We start from the raw sequence: 24,655 nt of genomic DNA on the forward strand, positions 1-24,655 counted from the left end.
TGGCCTAGAACTGAAACCATGACCCCCAGTCTAGTTAGTGCCCACAGCCAGCAGTATACCCACCCACTGCTTCTGTGCTCACTGGGAGCATGCTAGATACCCAGGGCTGTATCTCAGAAGCACAGTTGGGGCTGGCATTCCTTGTCAGCAGAGGTTCCCTCAATCCTCCCAGGCTCAGATGCCAAACTGCCCTCACTGTCCTTGGTGTAAAAGTTCTTGTGGTTGGGGTGGAGGCTGCCTCCCAACCCTGTTAACCCCAAGACTTGCCCCTTGTTGCTTAAGTGGAACTAGCCGAGGTGTTTACTCTTCCCAGAGACCAAACCTCATCCTGGGGTTTTTCTTTAGATCTCTTATTGTCCCAGGAGGACCACTGTTCTGCCCCATTCTTATTTATTTTTACTGCTTTATTTTTGCCCAGAGGCACAATTTTATCTTGTTTGTGGGGGAAATCTGGAGAGCTTGGAATTTTCTGACCAACTCTTCCATGTTCCCAGAACTCTCTCAAATTAATCTTAAATGTTAAAGACCAGTCTTGTGCTGGATATGGAATCAAATGAGCTGGCTTCAAATCCCAGCTCTAACTACTTCTTTCCTATGAGACCACAGACAAAGCACTTAGGGCCTTGGTTTCCTCAACTGTAAAATGTACTAGACCTCTGAGCACCCTTGCAGCTCTAAATCTATGATCCAAGTCATTGTCTGAAAACAAGCTAAACTAAAATTGTACTCCCTTTAGTTAACAACCCATATACAACTATGTAACTCCTTGATCCAAAATACCATGAACAGACATTTGAGGGAATGACTTATATTGTTTTCTAAAGATTACTATAATAATGCCCCAAAAAGTTTTGACAACAATGTTCATTGCTTTTTTTTTATTAACATGTGTTTTATTTTCATAGAAATTATTTAATCTGTTTATGGATAAATAAATATTATATTAAAAAATCTAAATCAAAACCATAACTATTAGGCATAAAATGTTTAAGTTTAACTGAAGGAAATATTTTAAAAAGCAAGTCACTCCAACTAATATTAAAGTAAAAGAAATACAGTCAGCTGGGCAAAGGCAATTTAAAAATAAAGGACAAGATAGAACTGATCAACAAACAAGTAAAGAATAAAGTGAATATCAAGTAAGGTAAAATCAAAATTGCTAACAGTGGCCACAAATAGATTGAATGAACAAAGACACAAATAAGAAAAGTATAAGGAGCCAGCAGATAAATCGACTGGATTATTTTAAAGCAAGTATTCTCAATCTTTTTTTTTTTGTCATAGATGCATTTGGCAGTCTGGTGAAGCCTAATAGTATCATAATTTACTGTCTAGGAAAAACTAAATTTCAGTTAGAGATTAGTGAAAATACAAATCCATTTTTTCCATCCAAGTTTGTAACTCCCCTGAAATTTATCCGCAGATCTATGACCCCAGGTTAAGAAACTCTGATCAAAAGTAACTTCAAATTAACAAAAGACTAGGTAGGAAGTTTAGGATGACTGAAAGATGTATTTATAAGTCTTACAGGAAGGAACAGGTATTTTAAAGCATTTGTTTTGGTAAGGCAATCAGGGTGTCTGAGGCCAGATTTGAACTCAGGTCTTCCTGACTCCAGGGCTGGTGCTGTATCCACTGTGCCCCCTAGCTGCCCTGGGCTTATGTTCTAATTGTGGAAAAAACTCACATAGGTAGACGGGGATTGACACTTTTGAGAAAGTTACTGGGACAGAAAGTGGGACTCCAGCACAGAAGACTGATCCATCCCATTTGTTGTTTCATTAAATACCATAGCAAAATGAATAGCAAGGAAGATTCCTATCTACCTCTAACCCTGCCAGGTAACACAAAGGCACAATCACTGGTGAGAAAGGATGGCAGCAGAGGGAGGCACATACAGGGAATATGCATGGCCAAGGAATTCATACGGCAAGGGCAAATCAGTAGCCAAGTTAACTCACGCTCCTTAGAGTATGCATTCCACCACAGGCACAACCAAAGCAATGGCACAGAGGCCACAGTTGGAATTCCAAGATTGAAGAAAAGCACATTTTTTCAATCTGGATTGAAAGTAAATTTTGTGATGGGAAGTAATATGCAATGAAGGTAGTTTGAAATCACACTGCTTAGGGATTTAAACAGTACGCTAAAGACTTTGCATCTTACCCTAGATTCATTAAGGACCTACTGAAGGGCTCTAGAGCAGGGATAACATAGTAAAGCCCATAGTGGTGCCATATTGCACAGAGCACTGGCCCTGGAGTAAAAAACAACAAAAAAAAACTTAAGTTCAAGACATTGCCTATCTGTGTGACCCTGGGAAAGTTATTTTAAATCTATCTGCTTCAGTTACCTCAACTGTAAAATAAAAATTATAATAGCACCTACCTCTCAGGGTTGTTGTAAGTATCAAATGAGATAGATGTGAAGCATTTAACATAGGCCCTGGAACATAGTGGCACTTAAATACTTATTCTCTTCTCTCCCTCCCTTAAGGCTTATGCTTTAGGAAGAGTATTTTTGACAGCTGTGTGGAAGAAAGTTTGAGAGGGTAAAAGATTGAAGATAAGTTCCATTTAGGAAGCTACTCAATAGTCCAGATGAGAGCTGATAATTTGAGTGGTGGCCATGTGAGTGAAGAACATGGATGTGAATGATGTACATATCACAAGACTTGATAACTTAGTGAATACTAGGGATGAATGACAGAGAAGAGTTAAAGAAAATGCCAGCATTATGAACCCAGATAACTATAAAATTGATGCTCTGTGAGGCTACCTTTAACAAAAAAATTAGAGCAAATGTGGATAAGAGAAGATAATTTTGCTAAAGAGCAAAACAAGTTTCTTGAAAAGCTAAAGTAATTCTTTCTGGTAAAAAATAATGAATAAACAAAATTTCCCAACATATGTCATTTATACTTACAACTGGCACTGATCTCCTTTTATTCCTTTAGTTGTGCAGAAACATTTTCCTGTGTGCATATGACAAATATTTGCATGACCACTGCATGTACAAGCTAGAGAGAGAGAGAGAGAGAGAGAGAGAGAGAGAGAGAGAGAGAGAGAGAGAGATGGATTTGTCATAAATATGTACATTACAGAATGTGTAGTTATGGTAACAATGCTTTAGTTATATATGAATCTACATAATCAATATCATTATGGTCAAAATTAGTACTCAAAAATTACATATTAATTGATATTATTAAATAGCTTACCTAATACAATAAATATTTCAGAATTGTTATAGTCTTAATATTTAAGGAATTCTACTAGTATATTAAGCACCAATTTCCTCCTCAACACCATGTGCTATTTTCCCAATGTTCTTAAATTCTCAAATGAAATTCAGCATGAAAGGAATATAAATATAAATGTGTGCATATGTGCGTGTGTATGTGTGGTTCTTGTCATAGTCTCCTCTTATCTAACTAGATCTTAGCAGGCCAGCATACAGTCACACAAGAATCAATGAATTAATCAATCGAATATTTTATTAAATGCATTTAAAATTATTTTATTAAATGCATTTAAAATATTTTATTAAATGCAAGGGGCAGTTAGATGGTGCAGAAGAGAGAGTGCAAGGCCTGGAGTCAGGAAGACTCGTCTTCATGAATTCAAATCCAGCCTCAGACAATTACTAACTATGTGACCTGGGCAAATCACTTAAGCCTGTTTGCTGCAGTTCCTCATCTGCAAAACGAACTGGAGAAAGAAAGGGCAAACCACTCCAGTATCTTTGCCAAGAAAACCCAAAATGGTAGCACAAAGAGTGGGATAAGACTGAATAATGACTCAATAACAACAACAACAACAATTTGCCAGGTAGGAATGGCTCCCTACCAGCAGAGTGTGAGCTCCTCTAAAGGACGTACTATGTTTTTGCTTTTCTTTCTATCCTCATTATTTAGGATGGTATCTGATATATAGTAAATAATAAATATTTGCTGACTAGCAGGAAATACAAACCAATTTTTGAAGCAATCTTTTAAAACCTCCACAAATTCTCCAATCGTTATGTATAATTTTATAGACACTACTGACAAAAAGACAAGTAAAATTAGCCTACAATAACTATCATTTAAATAGATATAATATTGAGCCTGAAATAATGACGATGATGACAAATAAGGTTGACATAGTACTTAGGCATAGTTGCTAAAATGAAATTGTTAGGACATTGGTTTCACATTGTCATTCAACAGCTCAAGAAGATTAAACGACTCCCTATCACCTCTAGAATAATCTACAAACTTCTCATTCTGAGATTTAAAGACCTTCATAATCTGGTTTGAGCTTTGCATAAGGAACAGAGAAGTCTAGTTATAACTGGACATTAGAGTACAGAATGAGGAATAATATGTGATAAAACTGGAAAGGTAGAAGGAGGCTAGATTGAGCTTTCAATGACACACAGCACTTTATATAGCAAAAGAACTCATTTTTTCATCCTAAAGGTAATAGGAACCCCTAGAGTTGATTAAATGGGGGGAGAAAATGTTAACTATGTGCTTTAGGAAGCAGCCGGGTATAAGGTACATTGGAAAGGGGGGAAAACTTGAGGCATGGAGACCAATTAGGCTGATATAAAAATCATCCAGGCAACAGGTGATGAGGGCCTAAAGTGCAATAATGGTTCTGTAAGTGGAGAGAAGGGAACATTTTTGAGGGATGTTGTGGATAGAGAACCAATGAAATTTGGCAAGTAAATGGATATGTAGGGTGAATGAGAATGAGCATTCACAGATAACACCAAAGTCATGGACTTGGGTGAACAGAAAGATAGTGGTGTCCTCAACAATGGCAGAGAAACTCAGAAAAGGGATGGGTTTATGATACTGGAGCTCAGAAGAGACACAAGAGGTAGATTTCTAGGTCTGAAAATTATCTTCCTCTATCCAATGTCCTTCATGAATTTACAAAAGGAGGAGATTAATTCCCTACCTACAGGTGAGTACCACAAGAGTTCAATATTTCTCTCCCTCATCATATTCAAAAGAGCTATTTGTAGTATTCTGGCTCTAAAGAAGAAATTGAGACTAATATTATAGGTTGAATTGCTATCAATTACATGAAAGACATTTGATCAGAAAGTATACTTAAGCTCTAATCTATATTGAAGTGTTTTCCAAATGTGTTGAAGTTGCACTACCAAAATTAAATAATACACGTAAAAAAACAAGTTAAAGTTAACAAATCCATACAAATATAAGGTATTATTGCTATCTGACTTTTCATAAAACCATTTGCTCTGATTAATGAGCATGTACAAACATATTCTATAGCCTTGAATACCAATACTCTGGGAATGTAGGGAAAAAAAATAATGCTCTTTCTATAGATTTATTAAAGTCTTTCAAAAGCATTTAAAATTATTTTATTTAAGCTAGCTTAAAAATAGCACCCCGGGGTGCTACCCAAGCACTTGGATCTTAGATATAAAGGCAAAGAGGTAGATTAGGCAAAGGCAGGAAATAAGGAGTGAACATGTTTTTTTAGGTGGTAGTGGAAGTGGAGGGGAGAACAAGATGATAGTTTTCCTCAATTACTTTAGATACTATCATGTAGAAAAGTGATTGGATTTATTTAGCATAGCTCTAAAAATAAACTTTCATGATTTGATATAAGCTGCAGGGAGAAAGATTTCAGTTAAGTGTCTATCAGTCAACAATGTTTATCAATCAACATGCAAAGTTATTAAAATTTATTGAGTCTACTACATATTGAGCACTATGCTAGGAGTAGAGATTCAGATAAAGAAAGAACTAATCCCTCTTCCTAAATATTTAAAGAAAGATAGGTTGGCACCAGATTGTGAAGGGTTCCAAAAGTCAAACTAAGGAGTTTATATTTTAAGCTAGAGGCAATACAGAGCCATTAAAGTTTATTGAGTGGTGACTGATTTGAACAGATATGCATTTAAGGAAAATTACTTCATGAGCTTTGTGGATCATAGATTGTAATGCATTGAATTTCAGGGGAGAGATCAGTCCTAGATATATCAATCTGTGGATCCTTTAAATACAAATGGTAATTAAACCCATCGGAGCTGATGAGGTTACCAATTAAGAGAAGACAGAAAGAAGAAAGGAGGGCCCCAGAATGAGCACTGAGGAATATCCAGAGGCAGGAGTATGGTATGGATGATAAGCCAACAAAAAGGAATGAGGAGGAATAATCAAGTTGGAGGAGAACCCCAGAATAATGTCATGAAAACCCAAAGAGGGACTATCGTCATGAAAATCTGAAAAGGGAGTATTTAGGAGGAGAGGGTACTCAACAGGATCAAAGGCATTAGAAAGCTCAAGAAGGTCTTTAATCAGGAATTGGGAAAAGAGAGGCAGATGGTGAGTCAGGTACTGAATTCTTTGAAAACTGAGGAAGAATGATCTGATTGTTGATGGATAGTCACCATGATCTGTAAAGGATGAAAAATTTTAATAATAAGAAATACAAAGGATGAAAGGTTGCTGAGTGATGTAGTAAAGGGAGACCTTGGAAAAGTGACAGTAAGGAGCAATAAGCATTCCAATTCCCCTCTAAGATCACTGTGGGAAAAGGTAAAAGAAAAGGTAAAGCCAGTGCAGAGAGGATAGCCAAGGTCATCATTAGGGGAAAACAGATTGCAATGAGAGCAAACAGACAGAAAAAGTATGAGAAGAAGTGGTCAAAAATGAGAGGAAGTTTATTCATCACGTGTCAGGAATTCCATAAGGCACAATGGAAGGGAAGCACCGAGTTGAAGAGTTTGTTTTAAATTAGTTTTTTCCCCCATATTTTGATGAAAACAAAAAAACTTTCCACTATATAATGTCATCTTATATACCTCTTCCTCATACTTTTTAAAAAAGCTGTGTATACTCAGTTCCTCTACTCTTCTCTAATTCATTCCTCAACCCCTTGTAATCTGGTTTCCAATTTCAAGTGGAACTGCTCTCTCCAAAGTTAGACATGTCCCATTCAAGGAATCTAAGTACACATAGAACAATTGAGAACTACTTTTTAAAAAGTCAGCACATCTTAAATGAGGAGAAAATGGATCTTACAAATTACCGTAAAGTTAGCATAAGCTGCCTCTACGCACTCCAAAATTTCTTTTGATAGGACTTTTGAGTGAGGCATCCAGGTGGTAAGTGGAAAGAGTGTTGGGCCTGTAGTCAGCAAGCCTCACATTCCTGAGTTCAAATCTGGACTCAGATGCTTACTAGCTATGTGACCCTGGGCAAGTCAGTTAACATTGTTTGTCTCAGTTTCCTCATCTGTAAAATGAGTTGGAGAAAGAAATGGCAAACGACTCCAGTATCTTTGCCAAGAAAACCCCAAATGGGTCACAAAGAATCAAAACATGACTGAACAACTGAACAACAACAAGGTCTTTTGAATAGAGAAACCCATGTCCCACCAAAAGTAGATCTACAGAGATGACTACAAAGAGAAGGGAGGGTACAGTCTTTCTAAGTACCACTTCTAGTTACTTTAACCATTTTTTAAACTACTCTTCTTTCCTGCTACAACCTGTAACATCTATTGCCTGCTTCCATCTGCATGATCCAGAGGCATCTAAAACTCAACAAATCCCAAAGTGAACCCATTCTGTTGCTATAGAATGTCATTCCACTGCACTATTCAATATCTACAGTCTGTCCCCAATGTCTAGAATTCTCTGACTCCTCATGGAATTGCAGTTTTCCTTCAAGTTCAGCTCAAGTGTGCCCTCCTACATGAAGCTTTTCCTGATTTCCTCAGCTGGTAATGTTACCACTTACATAGCAAATTGCTTTGTATTTACATTGTATATACTTTATATTGACTTGTTTGTGTAAATGTTGTATCCTCTCAGCAGAATGTAAGTTCTGTGAAAGCAAACATTGTATCCTTGCTGTCTTTCTATGCCAGGTGTAAGAGGTATTGAATGAATTAATTAATAAAGCCTTTATTAAGAACTTACTATGTACAAAGCACTGGGGATAGAAACAGAAAAGTAAGACAATTCCCTCCTCTCTCAAGGCACCCACATAAGGGAGAAAATATATATGGAAGCTTTTAACTGCAAGTCAGATGGAAAGGTCCCATGGTCCTTGGAGAGTAGTGGCAAAGCAGATGGTAATGCTTCTCCTCTGACACAATTTCCACTTGTAAAATCCTGTTCCTGATATTGAACCATGTGATAGTACCAAAGTCTTTAGTGGCAAGAATTTTATATTCTGGGTCTTTAGTAGCTATGACTTTAGTACCTGTTGAAGAAGTTACCACGCTGCATCTACAGGGACTGCTTCCTAAGTTGAAACCTGAGTGTACCAGAGTAGTATCATTGCTATTCCAAAGGCCCATGGGTTTAGGGTCCTGAGGGTTATCTCGATCTGGATTTGAGGGAACAGGGTGATCAAGGTGGTAATAATACTTTGATTTGCCTGGCCGTGCTTCCTCCCATCTACCCCTCAGGGTACCTTGCTGCTCTAACTAGATTGGCACAGGTTTTCATGAATTGCTCTCTAAATACAATTTTTTGGATCCTCAGTGCCTAACAGAATGCCTGGCACATGGAAGATGTTTAGTAAATGCTTTATGATTGATTGAATGTTGAATGAAATACATTTAGGCAAAACTGATTAAACAAGATCAGGATCAGAAATCATATGCAACATTATGTTCCCAAAGTCCCTTATCTCTCTATTGAGAGGAGGGAAAGGTTTAGTTTTGATTTCTTTTCCCATTGCATTGTACAGGCTCCCAAATTTCAAGCTACATTTAGGGACACAGCAAGGAGTCCAGTTTGGCTAAATCAAAGGGCCCATAAAGTAGGGAACAATGGGAGAATGAGACTGAAGAAAAACTATGTTGGGACCAGATTATAGAGGGTCTTGAAATCCAGCTGAATCAATCTGTAACTTAGACTGTAGTTATTTGAAACAATTGAGGACATAATGAAAGCTGTTCTCCAAAGTGATATCTGAAATCAGGTATAGTACATATCAGAGGAGAAAGGGAATGGAGTCAAGGAGGCCAATTATAATATGTTATAATGTTATAATTGGGCTCATATTATACCATAAATCAAATGGTTGAAAGCCTGGATTAAAATAACATCAATGAACTAAGAAAGGACAAGACACAGGCCTGTAAGAGTGGGAAGGTGTAATCTGCTCTCTGTACTCTTTCCCCACGTCCTCTGGATATCATTTAATCCCTTTTCATTCAAGTATTTTGTCTGAAGATTTTTCTTCTAGAAAAATTAATGATATTTTAATAAAGTTTTGATATCTTTTGCTTTTTCATCCTTCCTAGATTTCTTCCTGTATCCCTCTCTTTTTTCCGTCCCAGAAAGCCAATCCTTTAAGGAAGAGGAAGAGGAAAAAAATCAGCAAAACCAATCAATACATCCAAAAAAATCTAACATATATCCAGGGACTCCCACTTCTGTAAAGTTCTAGGATGAGATGTTTTCTCATATCTCTTCATTGGGGCCAAGCTTATTTATCATAATTTTGCGACATTTTTTATTGTTATGAGGTGGTAGTTCTTTCCATTTACATTGTTGAAGTCATTATTTGTATTGGTTTCTCAACTTTGCTTACATCACTTTACATTAAGTATAGTAATTTATTATATTCATGTAATATTAGTGTAGTAAAAAAATGTCTTATTCTGCACCCCTAAAGCCATCACCTCTCTGTAATAGATAAAATACTTCATCATTGGACCTCTGGAATGACAAATGATCATTGCATTGATCATAGTTCTTATTGCCTTCAAAGTTCTTTATTTCTACAATACTGTTACTGTGTTAATTTTTCTGTCTTTTTCATGAACTTCTACATTAGTTTATAAAAGTCCTTAAAATTATTCACTTTTATGATATTGATGTTATAGTATAAATTGTTCAGAGGAAGAGATTATTTTGTAGCTAATGTTTTTGTTATATTTTCTTAATTAACACCCTTTTGTAAAATCTAATTACTGTCAACTAACTGCCTGATATTGTGGAATGCATCTAATAGGTCTCATGAGGACAATATTAGAAAATCCAAATTAAAAAATCAGGAGAAAAGCAGTCACCTGACCTGTGGGGACCCAACCTGCCAATGAAGAGAAGGGAAGGAAATAAACATTTATATAGTATCTACCATGTCTTAGCAAGTACTGTGCTAAGATATGTGTGTGTGTGTGTATACACATACATACATACACATATACATATATATATGTGTATATGTGTATGTATGTATATGTGTATATATATGTATACATGTGTATGTATGTATGTGTGTGTATATATATATATGTATAAAACATAAATACAAAATAAGACAAGAAAAAAGAAACTTAAATACTAAAAGTAAAATAAAACAAAATAAGAAAAGGGGCGGGGAGAGCATTGCCATGTACACAGCAGCCTGAGAGAGGATTCAAAATATACAGGCATAAATTTCCATTTTAAGAAAACCTATATAATAAATACTATACATTTTGTTAAGAGCTATACATCTTTTCTTTGCTCTTTTTCCCCCTTCCACCCCTCCCCAAAGGCTACAATTAAGTATAAGCATACATACATACACATACACAGATATATATATATATATATGTATATATATACATATACCTGCAAAAACATACACTTAAATACATGTACATATACTTAGATAATGATAATCACAGCGATATATAGACATATATATTCATTTGTATCTATGTAAGACTGTATTATACTTATTTATCCTCTGTTTCTCTGAGGATGGATAACCTCTTCCTTCATAAGTCCAAGTCTTTCTATATTTTTCCTTCCCGTGCCCCAGGTTACAATTAAGTGTACATATATGCACAGATGTGTATATTATATATACACACATGCATACATAGACATATACACACATATACATGCATTATGTATATACCCATACATATACATATGTTCTTACACATACATATACTTAGATATTGATGATTATATTCATATATAGACATATACATTCATATGTATCTATGCAAGACCATGCTATGGTTATTTGCCCTCTGTTTCTCTGACAGTGTATAATCTCTTCCTTCATAAGTCCAAGTCTTTCCGTATTTTTTTTTGGGGGGGTGGTGAGGCAATCAGGGTAAGCGACTTGCCCAGGGTCACACAGCTAGTAAGTGTTAAATGTCTGATCTAGTGTCTGAGGCGAGATTTGAACTTAGGTCCTCCTGACTCCAAGGCCAGAGCTCTATCCACTGTACCACCTGTCCCTGTATTTTTCCAAGTCCACCAACTCATGTCTTACACCACAGCAATATTACACCACTTTATACTGTCTAGTTGTTTCAAATAGTCCAAAACCACATTGATAAATATGGCTGAAACATACTGAAATTTTTCATTTTTCTTTTGATTAAATCTATTTTAGCCTTAACTTTGTCCAAGATCATGATTACCACCCCTGCTCCTTTTCTCTTAACTAATCCTACTCCTGATCTTTATTTTATGTTTGTGCATATCTCTTATTTCCTATCCCTTCTGACTCCTCTACTTTACTTCTACCTGTTACCTGGCCCTCCTATTCCTTAACCTAACCCCCACACAAGGATCACTCTCTTATCCTTCCATTCCCATTAATCTAAATACCCTTCTCTATCCCACTTTAAGCTAATCCCTCACCTTCCCTTCTAAAGATTCCTCCCTTATCCTCTCCCCTCTTCCTATCTCCTTAGCATTTTATTTCTTTCTGAATTTAGAAGACTTTTATATTCTTCTAGATATATACATGCCGTTCCCTCTTGAACCCATTCCCAATGAAAGTAGGTTTCCAGAACTAACAGCCCTCCTCACCCATCTAATTCTTCTGTGTCAATTCTTCTTCTTGCACATCATTTGTATAAGATAATTACTCTTTTCAGTTGTTCCTAAATAGTTTTACTTTTAAAATCATCTCATATATTCAGGTCTACCCCCAACCTTTCTTACAAACTACCCAATTAGTAATAACAATCTTAGACATATGTTTCACATTTTACATACATAAAAGGTAAACAGTCTGTCCTTATTGAGTCCCTTGTACTTATATTTCTCTTGGCTCTTGTATGTCAAATCTTCTATTAAGTTCAGGTTTTTGCTTGTTTTTTCAACAAAATCCTGAAAGTCTGACAATTAATTAAATTTTTATTTTTTTTTCCACTCAGGATTATGCTTAGCTTTGCTGGATATGATATTTTCAGCCGAAGGCCCAGTTATTTTACTCTCTTATATATAGTGTTACAAGAGCTACAGTATTTTGTGCTAAGTCTGATATGATTCTAATTGTGGCACCACCATATTTAAATTTTTTTTTCTTGTTGCTTGTAATATTTTATCCTTGAGCTGGGGGTGAGGGTGTTTCAGAATTTGATTATGATATTCCTGTGGGTTTTCCTTGTAGGATCGCCTTCTGGTGGTGATCGGTGAATTTTTTTTTTCGATTTCTGCTTTCTCCTTTTGTTCTAATGCTTCAGACAATTTTCTTTAATTACTTCTTGTATTATTGTATCAAGATTCTTTTTTCTGCTCATAGCTTTCAAGTAGTCCAATTATTCTTATGTTTTCTCTTCTTGATCTGTTCTCCAGATCAGTTGTTCTTCTTATGAGATGTTTCATATTCTCTTCTATTTTTTTTTATTCTTTATATTTTGTTTTATTATCCCTTGGTCTCTTATGACTCTGCTGGCTTCCCCTTCCACAATTCTGATTTTCAAGTTCTTTTTTCCTTAAGATTCTGGATCTCCTTTTCTAATTGGATGACTTTCTTTTCATAATCTTGTTTTTCTTGGATTGTTCTTTTTTTTTTTCTTTAGCTTTTCCTCAATCTCTCTCATTTGATTTTTAAAGTCTTTTTTAAGTTCTTCTATGAATTCTTTTTGGGCAGGTGACCATTTGATGTTACTCTTTGGGGTAGAAGAGGATTCATTTGCTTCTGTATACTCCTCTGAAGATGAATCTGGGTCTTCTGTATTCTCATAGTAACTTTCTATGGTTGAATTCTTTTTCTTTTGCCTGATCATTTTTTTTATTTGTAGCAGCTTATTTTTTGAATCACCCCTAGTACTGGGGTTAGGGGAATTGTGCCTCTGGCCTCAGATCCTTCAGTTCTCCCCTCTGGCCTAGAACTGAAACCAAGACCCCCAGCCTCTAGTTAGTGCCCACAGCCAGCAGTATACCTACCCCACTGCTTCTGTACTCACTGGGAGTGTGCTGGTTCCTTCTCACCCAGGGCTGTGCCTCAGCAGCACAGCTGGGGCTGGCATTCCTTGTCAGCAGCAATCCTCCCAGGCTCAGATGCCAAACTCCCCTCACTGTCCTGGGGGTAAAAGTTCCTGTGGCTGGAGTGGAAGCTGCCTCTCAAGCCAGTTAACCCCAAGGCTTGCCCTTTGTTTAAGTGGAAGTAGCCTGGAGGTATTTACACTTCACAGAGACCAAACCTCATCCTGAGATTTTTCTTCAGATCTCTGATTGTCCCAGGAGGACCACTGTTCTGCCTTACTCTTATTTATTTTTACTGCTCTATGTTTGCCCCAAGGCATTATTTTATCTTGCTTGTGGGGGAAATTTGGAGAGCTTGAAATTTTCTGACCTACTCTGCCATTTTCCCAGAATGCTCTAAGCATTTTTAAAAAATAAATTGTGTCTCCTTTAGTCTTCACAACAACTTTGCAAGGTAGGTGTTATTATTATCCTCATTTTACAACTGAGGAAATTGAGGTGAGCAGAAGTTACGTGACTTTTCCAGGGTCACACAGGTAGTATCTGAGGCCACATTTGAACTCAGATCTTCCTAACTTCAGGTCTAGTGCTCCATCCAAGGTGCCACCAACTGCCCATAGTGGGAGTGTAAGTCAGCAAAGGAAGGCCAGAGAGGGTGCTATACAAGGCAAATCTAAATCTTCTGAGATAAATTTACTTCTATTTGGTGAAGCACCTCTAAACTACATGGAAGCAATTAGAATGAGAACATCGCTGAACCTTTGTTCCGGAAAAACTACCTGCTAAACCATAGACAATATTCATTTATCTAGAAGATCAACACTATTGATTACCAATGAATGCATTAATCTGTAAATGAAAAACAATAAATTGATATTTTAAAAGCAAAAGTTTTGCATTTTTGAATGCAAAAAGTCACATTTAATTTTGTACTTAGGGTTTAATTCCATTTTCATACTACTGAGCTACATTTATAACAATGTAATCATCACCAAATTTTCTCTCAGTATTGACAATGTTATTTCATAGTAGTGATAGTAGTAGTAGTAGTAGTAGTAGTAGTAGTAGTAGTAGTAGTAGTAGTAGTAACAGTAATTAATAATAATAACAATGACTAGCATTTATATAGGACTTGAAGTCTGGCAAAGCACTTTACATATGTGAAATCATTTCATCTTCACAAAAACCCTATGGGGCTGGTGCTATTATACCCTTTTGAGAGATGCAGAACCTGAGGCTGTGAGAGACTTGTCCAAGAGGTAGTATTTCAGGCAGGATTTGAACTCACATCTTCTTGATACCAACTTTAGTTTTTTATCCATTGTACTACCTAACTGCCCATCTGGCATGCTACTAACTCTCAGTTTTGCATTATCTGAGGACAACTTACTTTAAGAAAATAGTCATAAAGACAATTTCTCTACTAATAAGCTTATAAACCTTTACTAATTTCCTTTATTATATATTTCACTGAACATTAGTGGTTAATTTCTAAAACTAAAATATTCAAAAAATGTAATATTAATTAAAGCAATCAAATTTTTAAAATGTTTTAATGTTGTTTTAATTCTTAAAAATTGGCTGTTTATAAATTACATTTGTCATACTCAAGGTTCAGTGATAAAATCTGGTTTTCATTCACATGCATCAAATCAAGTAAGTAAAAACCATGTTAAAAGTTTCATCAATATTTAAGGAAATTCTATTATTGATGCTCAAAAATCTGGTTTCTCTCTAGTTTAGTATTTTGTACCTTTTACATTTGAAACTCAGATTCAAAGTTTGTTGCCCTGTGGACAATTTTACTATTCTTTTAAAATCCTTTTAATTGCTCATTAGATCAAAATCAGCATTTAAAAGGTGACACCATAAATAAAAGCCCAATAGTTAATTTTTATCCAACAGTTATTTTTATAAAGCATGGTGAAAGCTGGACATGGCTTAACTCGAATAAAGACAAGGTTGAAGATTCAAACAATATCCCTTCTAAAGAATAATATATATTTATTTAATAGACTGTATAAAAGCTTAATGGAGGCTAAGAATTTCACAAATGCATGAAATTCATCCTTAACGGGTCCACTTGAGAGTATTTAAATACTATTCAAGTACATCGCTATTGCTAAAAAACAACATGGTCTATTGGTGATGGATTATTTCATCTTAATATGTTAAGGACAATACATTTGTGTGCCTTAAAATTAACTGTTTACAAAGAAACACTTTTATTTTAACAATATGGTTAATAGTCTTATCTTGTGGTTGTCTAGATAAAACATGTCTACATGCTTTATCTTCTTAACTAGACTATAAATATTTTATTGCAGGGGTAACATCTTATACTTTTTTGTATAACTCAGAGTATCCTGCATGGAGTAATCACTGAATAAACACTTTCATATATTTATTTATCTCTCTAATTCTATTATAAACAACATATGGTCATGAACTATTTCTGATGTTTTTGCCTCATAACAGATAAGACTCCCCAGCAAATTTAGCTGGCCAGCTTATCAATTACTCATTTACTTGTGCATAACTGATGAATAAAATTATACTTTAAATTTACTGAATAAGATATTATAATTTTCTCCCAACAATTCTGTGTGTATGACAAAATACACGTGCTAAGTTTTATTTGGCATTCCAGACATTTGGTCTAATATCTTAAGAATGATAACAATAATGGGCATTTATATAAATGGCACTTAAAGATTTTTTATTTTTTACATGCATTTTCCTCTTGTCAGTATGACAACTTTGTAAGACAAAAACTATAGGAATTGTCATTTTACACAAGAAAAAACTGAAGATCATGTAAGTGACCTGTCAGAAGAAGGATTTGAACCCATAACTCTCATGATCAGAGAATCGCAGATCTAGAGTTGGAAGGGACATTGGGATTAATTGAGCTCAAGGTCATCATTTTATAATTAAGGAAAATAAGGCCAAGAGAGGTTAAATGACTTATCCAGGGTCACAAATGGAAAATCCAAGGTGGTAATTAAATCTAGACCCTCCTGACTCCAAGTCTAGTTCTCTACCTACCAAACCAACGTGCATCCAAGTTCTTGCAATGTTATCATCACTATGACTTATCAAACCACTAGTATGGATATGAATGGTTCTATACAAAGTGCAGGCAGAGATACAAAGAAAAATTAAACAGTCTCTGAATTCAAGTTTACCAAGTAGTAGTAAAGATACACCATAACCACAAAAACCTATACTCAAGGATAATAACAGTAACTGAAATATACCCATTTCTTCATGATTTACAAAGCATTATATATTACCCATTTGATCCTCACAACACTCTTCTGATGAAGATAATCAAGTATTTTCATACTCATTTTATATATGAGAAAACTCTAAGGATCAAAGTGACTAGACAACATCACACAGTGGCAAAAGCAGGAACTTAAAATCAGACCTTCTGATTCTTTCTATACAGTACCATTTTGAGTAAACTATAGAGCAAAATTTGAAATTATTATCATGTAGGTACAAAAGTAAAAAGGAAATTCAAGGAAGTAAATTATTATTTCTGACTTGAAGTGATAAAGGGAGACTTGAAGGAGAAGATGGCATTCAGCATGAGATTTTACAAATTGGCAAGCATTTGGACTGTCAAAGCCAGGAAGGAAAGGACATGCCTGGAGATAGGAACAGGTGGTAAGTAATTGGGGGGAATGAGGACTAATCCAACTTGGATGAAGCTCATAAAGGGGAGGATTTCAATAAGCAGAAAGGTGCACTGGATTCAAACTATAAGAAAAAAACAATTAGATTCTATTCAGTAAGAAGTTGAAGCTATTGAAATTTTTTGGAAGTTGGAATATGTTAAATGAACTTAGCTATCACATATCAGTGTGATTAATATCTAATTATCACCTCGGATTTATTAGAGGAAAAGTGATTGGAGAAAGAGAGCCTCAATTAAAATGTCACTGCAAGAATTTAGCCAAAGAGCATCTACATTAGGATGTTAAAAATGAGAATGGCAAAAAAAAGGGTAAATACAAAAAAGGATTTGCAGATATTGACATCAGAATTACCAACTGATTTAATAGTTATGCAAATATCATTTTCTTCCAATCACTGTAGCATCTGTGAAGTCCTTATCTCATAGGTATGGGCAGGTAGTGCCACTCCTTGCTGAAAGTACTCTGTGGAAACACATCTATTCAAAATGGGAGCTCATGAGCTTCCCCTAACGTATTTACTTTTCCCCTACTAATCAAGAGGATACAATTACTTCAAAGCAAAGGCATTTAGTGAAATAGCATAGTGAGGAGATTTTCAATAAACCATCTCACCTTAAATTTAGGGCACAGTTTCATAAACCTCAGTCTCTCCACAGCATTTTCCATCTATATACCATAAACCTGGTACTGATATTACTATATCAAAGAGTACAAACAATACTGTAATATTTCTTGTATAATTCCATATTACTTTCCAAAATGACCATATCAGTTCATGGTTCCAGCAGGAGTAAAAAAGCATTCCTATTTTCCTGTAGACCTATGATAATATCACTAGTAAAACACTTATTCATGGAAAAGGAATACAATATAAATGTTCTCTCTCCCTTCACTGCCATTCATTTAGGCTTTGTGTGTGTGTGAAAGCTAAGCTCTATCCATAGGTAAATCTCAAAAAATCAGATCAGTTTAGGAAGTCGGCTTATTTTAGATGGCTTGAAGATGTGAATGGGGATATAAGGTTTTTGTAACTGAGTAAACAAAGGAAGCTAGAGACTTCAATCTAGGCTAAGCAAATTTCAGCTGCCTTTGAATATCTGAAACATGAGTAGGACAAAAAAATCTTAAAAAGAGAGATTTGTAGATTTCCTTTGTAGTTAGAGTCCATATTCATGGATATTCATTAATCACTCCAGTTCTCTTTAACTGCACATCCTCCTTCACACTCGAGTCAAAGTGGGACATATAACCTGCCAGAATCAATTGGAGAATAATGCTTAAAAATATATATTAATTACAAAAAGATTATGAATATTAGAATTTTATAAGAAAAGGTTAAAATGAGAAATTATTTTTCTTCCAACCATAGGTCTTTTCTTCATATCCTAGCTACTCTTTTGTTTGTGTAAAGCTTTGTTTTTATGTAATAAAAATTATAATTTTTTCTTTACTAATTTTCTCTATATAGCAACTAGTCAAGAAAATTTCTCCTATCCACAGTTGTATAAATTATAAACTTGAATTTTCTTTTTTTCCCACTTTTTATATTGAATTTACCTATAGTTTAGATTGACTTCTTGGCATATACTATTTCTCTCAGTAGTACATAAACTCCTTGAAGGCAGAGACTATTTGTTTTGTTTTTTGTCTTTCTTTGCCCAGTCTCTAGCATAAGCCCTTGCACATAGTAGGTCCTTGCTAAATGCTTGCTGGATAAATGAATAAATGTCTAAATCCATTTAGGATTTGTTGTGGTATTTAGTGCAAAGTACTGGTTTAAATATCTATTTTTCTCCAACAAATCTTGTTTAATGATGAGTTCCTTTTCTAATGATGTTTGTTCTTGTATTCACTAAATACCAGACAATTATGTGTATGTGTGGTGTGTGTGTGTGTGTGTGTGTGTGTGTGTGCGCGCGCGGTTCTAGAGCTGGCTTATCTAATCTATTGCATTGCTCTTCTTTTCTATATTTTTATCTAGTATGAAACACTTATGAAACATACTACTTTAGAATATATTTTGAGGTCCAATAATTTTATTTAAGCCCACTTTACAATTTATGTTCATTTTTTGAAACCTTCCTAGTGAATAGAATGAGCAAGAAGAAAGTAAGCACATGCTAGCAAGCAGAGCAAATCCTAGACCCACTCATGCATCACCTTCAGTTGATCAGCTGCCAAATTCAAACACCTAAAGCATAAAGCTAACTATGTCATATCCCATACCCACAGATCTTCAATGGTCCCCTGTGGCTTCTAAGATAAAAAAAAACAAACTCCTTCCTTAGATTTTCATTTAAAGTTCAACTCAATCTGGATCTTATCTAAATTTCCAGTCATTTCTTATTACACACTTTCATATACTCAATTCCAGTTTATGTTTCCCTGCCAGCTGTTCATCATGTATGCCCTTCCATCTTCTACCTTCCTGCTTTGAACAAATGGTCCCCTGTGCCTGGAATGAATTCCCTCTTCACCTATTCCTTACAGAATCACTAGCTTTCTTCAAAGTATAGCTCCTACATGAGGTCTTCCCTGGTCCTCTTGAATTAATAAATTGAATCAACACCTAATGAGGCAGAGGATCCTAGGGATTCCCAAATCAGAAAAGAATCAGAGCAGGATGTTCCTGAATGGTTCAAGTGAAAGATAAGCATCATGATGACAAAATTTATGACTTGCATAGCAGAAATAATTAACAGCATATAAAAACTAGATGACAGATTCATAGGGGGAATTTTCTTAACCTTTTTTAAAAAACTGCCTTGCAATGTTGTTGTTAAGGATTAAATGAGATATTATAAAGTGTTTAGCATAGTACCTGGTAAATAGAAGATACTATATAAATGCTTATTCCCTTTCTTACTTTAATATCAGTATGACATAAAGTATTCTCAAAAAATGAGAAAGAAAATACTCTAACAGACTCCATTTATGAAACAAATATAGTACTATTTTTCTGTACCATAGTACTACTAAACTCAATAAGAATAGAGAAAAGAAGGAGAACTCTAGACCAATGTTTTTATTGTATGTAATATAATATTTTGAAATAAAATCCTGTCCAACAGACTACAGCAACTTAACAAAGAAATCATTCAGTATGATCAAGTTAGACTTCTACCAAAGATAGAGACATAGTTTTATGTCAGGAAAACAATCAATATAATTCCTCATATTAATTATAAAAACATTCCAAATCATGTGATTATCTCAATAGATGCAGAAAAAGTTTTGACTAAATACAAGACATTTATGCTAAAAAAAAATCCTACAAAGTATAAGCATAGAGTGGCCTTTTCAAAATTATAAATAGCATATAGCTAAAACCAAAATCAATCATCATAAGCAATGGGAATTCATTAGAAGCTTATTCAGTAAATACAGAAGTGAAGCAAGAATATTCACTTTCCTCACCATTATGAGACAAAGTTTTACAATTGTTAGCAATAGCATCAAGACAATAGAAAGAAATTAAATGTGTAAGAGTGATTTTTTAAAAAGGAGATAAAAACCATCCTTATTTACTGATGTCATAATAGTTTTCTCAAAAAAATTAGGGGATCAGAAACGATAACAATTGAGACAATTCATAACTTCATCAAAGATGTAGGTTACAAAATAACCCCCCCAACTTCAATATATCAGTAAAGTACCAAAAAAAAGTCTAAGAGGCTATTATAGAAAATAGAATGCCATTCAAAAAGAAAGAAAAGAATAAAATACTAGGGATCAATCTAACAAAGCTCACCAAATATTTGCATGGAATTGATTTAAAAAATGTTACTTAAAGAAATGAAAAAAAATAATTTATACAGCTAGAGTAATATTCAGAAGTTATGGCTAGGCCAAGGTAATATAATAAAAATGACAATTACTACTAAAGTTAATTTATAGTTTTAATATTATACCAATAAAGCTATCAAAGGGATAATTTACAGAACCCTGTAGAATAAAATCAAAATTCATTTGGAGAAACAAATGATCTAAAACAAGGTAAATCATCTTAACAGGTAGGAAAGAAGGGGTATAGCACTTCCAGACCTCAAACTATATTATAGCCACTTGGCATTATATAAAAAACAGAGATGTCAATTAATGGAACAAGCTAGACACAAAGAAAAATCAGAAAATAATTGAACTCAATAACCCAATGTTCAACAAACTAGAAAACACAAATTACTTAAGAAAGAACTCAAGATAGCAGCTTCAGGATTTCTCAAGCCAGAGACAGTAGGGGATGAGAAAACTGGTCGGAAAGTTATTATAGGGTATCAAGATGCTAGCACTGGGCACAGGCTCAGACACTGTTTGACAATTCCATTGCCTATGCCCACTTCTGGGTCACAGTTCAAGGGTAGAGAGGAGCACTTTCAGTCAAAAGGAAGCAAGGATCCTGAGAAGCAGCATTGCTTGGGCCAGTAAGGGATATATGCACAATGACCAATCCCAAACACACACACCCCACACCCATCACACCACATTGGAAGCACAAAAATTTTTCAGGCACACAGAACTAGTTCTGACAAGTGTGCAAAACACTTAAGCTTGGGACAGAGTCCCACTCCCTCACATTTACTCCTCCATACCAGTAACAGAAACCAATTTTAATATCAAATCCAAAGACAAAAAACAGGCTAGAAAAATGAGCAAATAACAACAACAAACTGATCCTAAAAATGCATTATATTGACAGTGATGCAAACTTAAAAGAAGACAACGATGTCAAAACAGCTACAAGTAAAATCTGAAAAAAAAAGTTAAATTGAACACAAGCCCAATAACAAATATTAGAAGAGTTAAAAAAAATTATTTCCAAAGTCAAATAAAAGTGGCAGAGGAAAAACTGGGAAAGGCATGAGAGTGATGTAAGAAAATTTAAAAAAGACAATTAACAGCATGGTAAAAGAACAACAAAAAATACTGAGAAAAATAACACTTTGAAAAAAAAGAACTGGTCAAATAGCAAAAGAGGTACAAAATCTCAGTGATGAAAATGACTCCTCAAAGAGCAGAAATGGCCAAATGGAAAAAAAGTAGATGCAAAAGCTCACTGAGGAAAACAATTCCTTAAAAATCAGAATTGAACTAGCTAAAGCTAGTAACTCAATGAGACATCAAGAAGCAAAAAAAAAAGTCAAAAATGGAAGAAAATGTGAAATATCTCAATGGAAAAACAACTGACTTAGAAAATAGATTGAGGTGAGATAATTTAAGAAGGATTGGGATTTCTGAGACCAAAGATGGCAGAGTAAGCAATAAGTTGCTTAACTCTCCCATATTTACCTTCAAACAACCATAAAATAGTACCCCAAAACAAATCCTAGAATAGCAGAACCAGCAAAAAGATGGGGTGAAACAATCTTTAAGCCCAAGAAACTTGAAAGACCAACAGGAAAAGTCCATCTCATTTGGGTAAAAGGGGAGCAGATTCACGAACAGGATGCATCCCAGCAAACAAGCAGCAAGCCCCACCTCAGCACACCAATGGAAGAACTTGAGCCTCAGTGTGGTGGAGCAGACCAGCCCCCTTCTACTTTCCCCTCCCCCACACCACCATGTGCCTTAGCATAGCCAAAGGAACTGGCAGATTCCCATTTCAAGTTCCACCACATGCTTCAGCACAGTCCCAGGCAAACAGGCATCCTCCAGTACGTTTAAAAACCCATCCTTCTCCAGTTAATTTTTCTTTAATTTATACTGAGGACATTACCTTTCATTCAGTAACCAAAGTTTGCAACTTGAGTCATCCTTGACTTTTCCTTTTTCCTCCTCATTCCTCAAAGCTCATCAGTTTCCAAGTTTTGTCCATTCTACCTCAATGAGAGCTCTTACACAGCTATACTATACTCTATGCTCTCATGGCAACAATCCTAGTTTAGGCCCTCCAAGTTCTCAGTCTGACCATTCATAACCTGGCTCTAGTCTACCTTTCCAAGTTTAATGCACATTATTCCTCTTCATACACTCTGTATGCAAACTCAACTGACCTATGTTCTATTCCCTGAAGTTGGCATTCCATTTCCCATCTCAATGTCTTTGGACAGGCTATACTCCATGCCTAGAATGCACTTCCTCCTAACCTCTGTTTCTGAGAATCCCTAGCTTCCTTCAAGGGTTAGTTTTTGTGCTGTCTCCTAGGGGAAACCTTTCCGTATTCCAATAGTTTTTAGTGCTCTCTTACTCCTATTAAAATGCTCATGCATATACTTCTTGGCTTACAAACTGTATTTCCTCTCCCCCAAGTAGAATGTAAGGTCTTGGGTAATAGATTGTTTTGTTTAAATATTCTCAACTGGTATAATTCCATGTACATAGTAAATACTTGGTAAATACTTGTTGTAATGAACTGGATAAAAAATTGAGACCTCTACCTTTTCTCTGTAAGTCATTTATCATCATCCCATACACCCAGAACAAAGGTACATTATCTATTTTTAGTTCTCCTTTTTCCTCTCATTATAGCTTAAAAAATCTTTTTGTTACATTTCTTTACTTATAAACCTCAGCTCACTTTAAACATAAGTACTTCTAAAACAGCTTTTAGAGAGCTATACCATATTCTTATATCTATCCTATTATATAGAATTGCTTACATTTTTTGTAATATTTTTAAGAATCTAAGTTGATTTTCTGTACATACATGACTCAAGACAAATATTATTTTTCCCTCATTGAAATTGCTACTCTTTGTGTCATTCTTAAGTATATTATATCCCTCCTAGACTGACTTGATAGTAACATCCATGGGTTCCTATCTATCTTTTCTCTTTACCCTTTACAGCCTATTTTTTCCCAAATTGAGAGTTAATATCACACTCATACCACCTCCCAAGGTTCCTTTAATTGACACTCCAGAAAGTTCCTTTGTAAATGAGAATCAAATCCAAAACAGAATTTCCCCTTGTTGGTTCTTCTACCTTTTGAAAGATGAAATTATCACTAACGCAAGTCAAGATGCTATTTGCTGACCCACTTTAGGAAAATATCAAGTAGATATTCAGATAAATTAAGTCACTCATCATTATTATGTCATACCACTCTGCCAGGCTTGTTATGTGTTCCATAAATGCCTCATCTCTTTCCTCTTTCTGCCCAGGTGGACTATAGTGTATTCCAATGAGAAAATCACTTCTGTTTCTCCCTCCACTGACCTTTACCCAAATATTGTCCAACATGGCAGAAAAATAAACAGAATCTAATAAGATGGAATTTAATAAGGGTCTATGCCATTTGGGTTAAAAGAAGTAATTGTACAAATATTGGATGCAGAAGAACTGGCTAACAATAGCCCATTCTCTGTCATCTCATTAGGTTGATCAAGGAACTCTCAGTTGGCCAATGACTTCCTTGATCCACCTTCCGCCCAAAATAAAAAGTATTTTCTTCTATTCTTTTAAATACTTTGAAACTGGATGAATTAAATTTACTTTTAATGGTACTCTTTTCCCATGTGACTGTGATGAATTAGAAACTATTTTTTCCTGGAAACATTCCAAGATGTTTTGTATAACTTTTGCAAACATGTAACAGTTGTAAGAATGTAAATATATCTTCATTTCAGTATAGAAAGAAATATCTGAATTTAATTTATTTCTGTAAGAAAGTAAGTCATGTGGTGAAAAATGTCTTTGCTATAAAGCATTGCACTCGATAACATTTGTATTGCACTATCTAAAAATATAATCTCTAATCCTTTGAAGCATGTATATTTTGTGCTTATTCAGCTGTCC

The 24,655-nt window shown here is 35.0% G+C and overlaps 1 protein-coding gene across 1 annotated transcript in view; it reads right to left on the reverse strand.

Annotated features, from left to right (window-relative positions):
• ATRNL1 (attractin like 1) overlaps positions 1-24,655 on the reverse strand; it is a 1,198,805-nt gene that overhangs the window by 850,532 nt on the left and 323,618 nt on the right. The window contains 1 exon segment of the mRNA XM_020988143.2: positions 2,926-3,019. Coding sequence (XP_020843802.1) covers positions 2,926-3,019 — 94 coding nt within the window.

Source organism: Phascolarctos cinereus, unplaced genomic scaffold (genome assembly GCF_003287225.1).
Source record: "Phascolarctos cinereus isolate Bilbo 61053 unplaced genomic scaffold, phaCin_HiC Scaffold_3;HRSCAF=262, whole genome shotgun sequence".
Classification (NCBI taxonomy): domain Eukaryota; kingdom Metazoa; phylum Chordata; class Mammalia; order Diprotodontia; family Phascolarctidae; genus Phascolarctos; species Phascolarctos cinereus.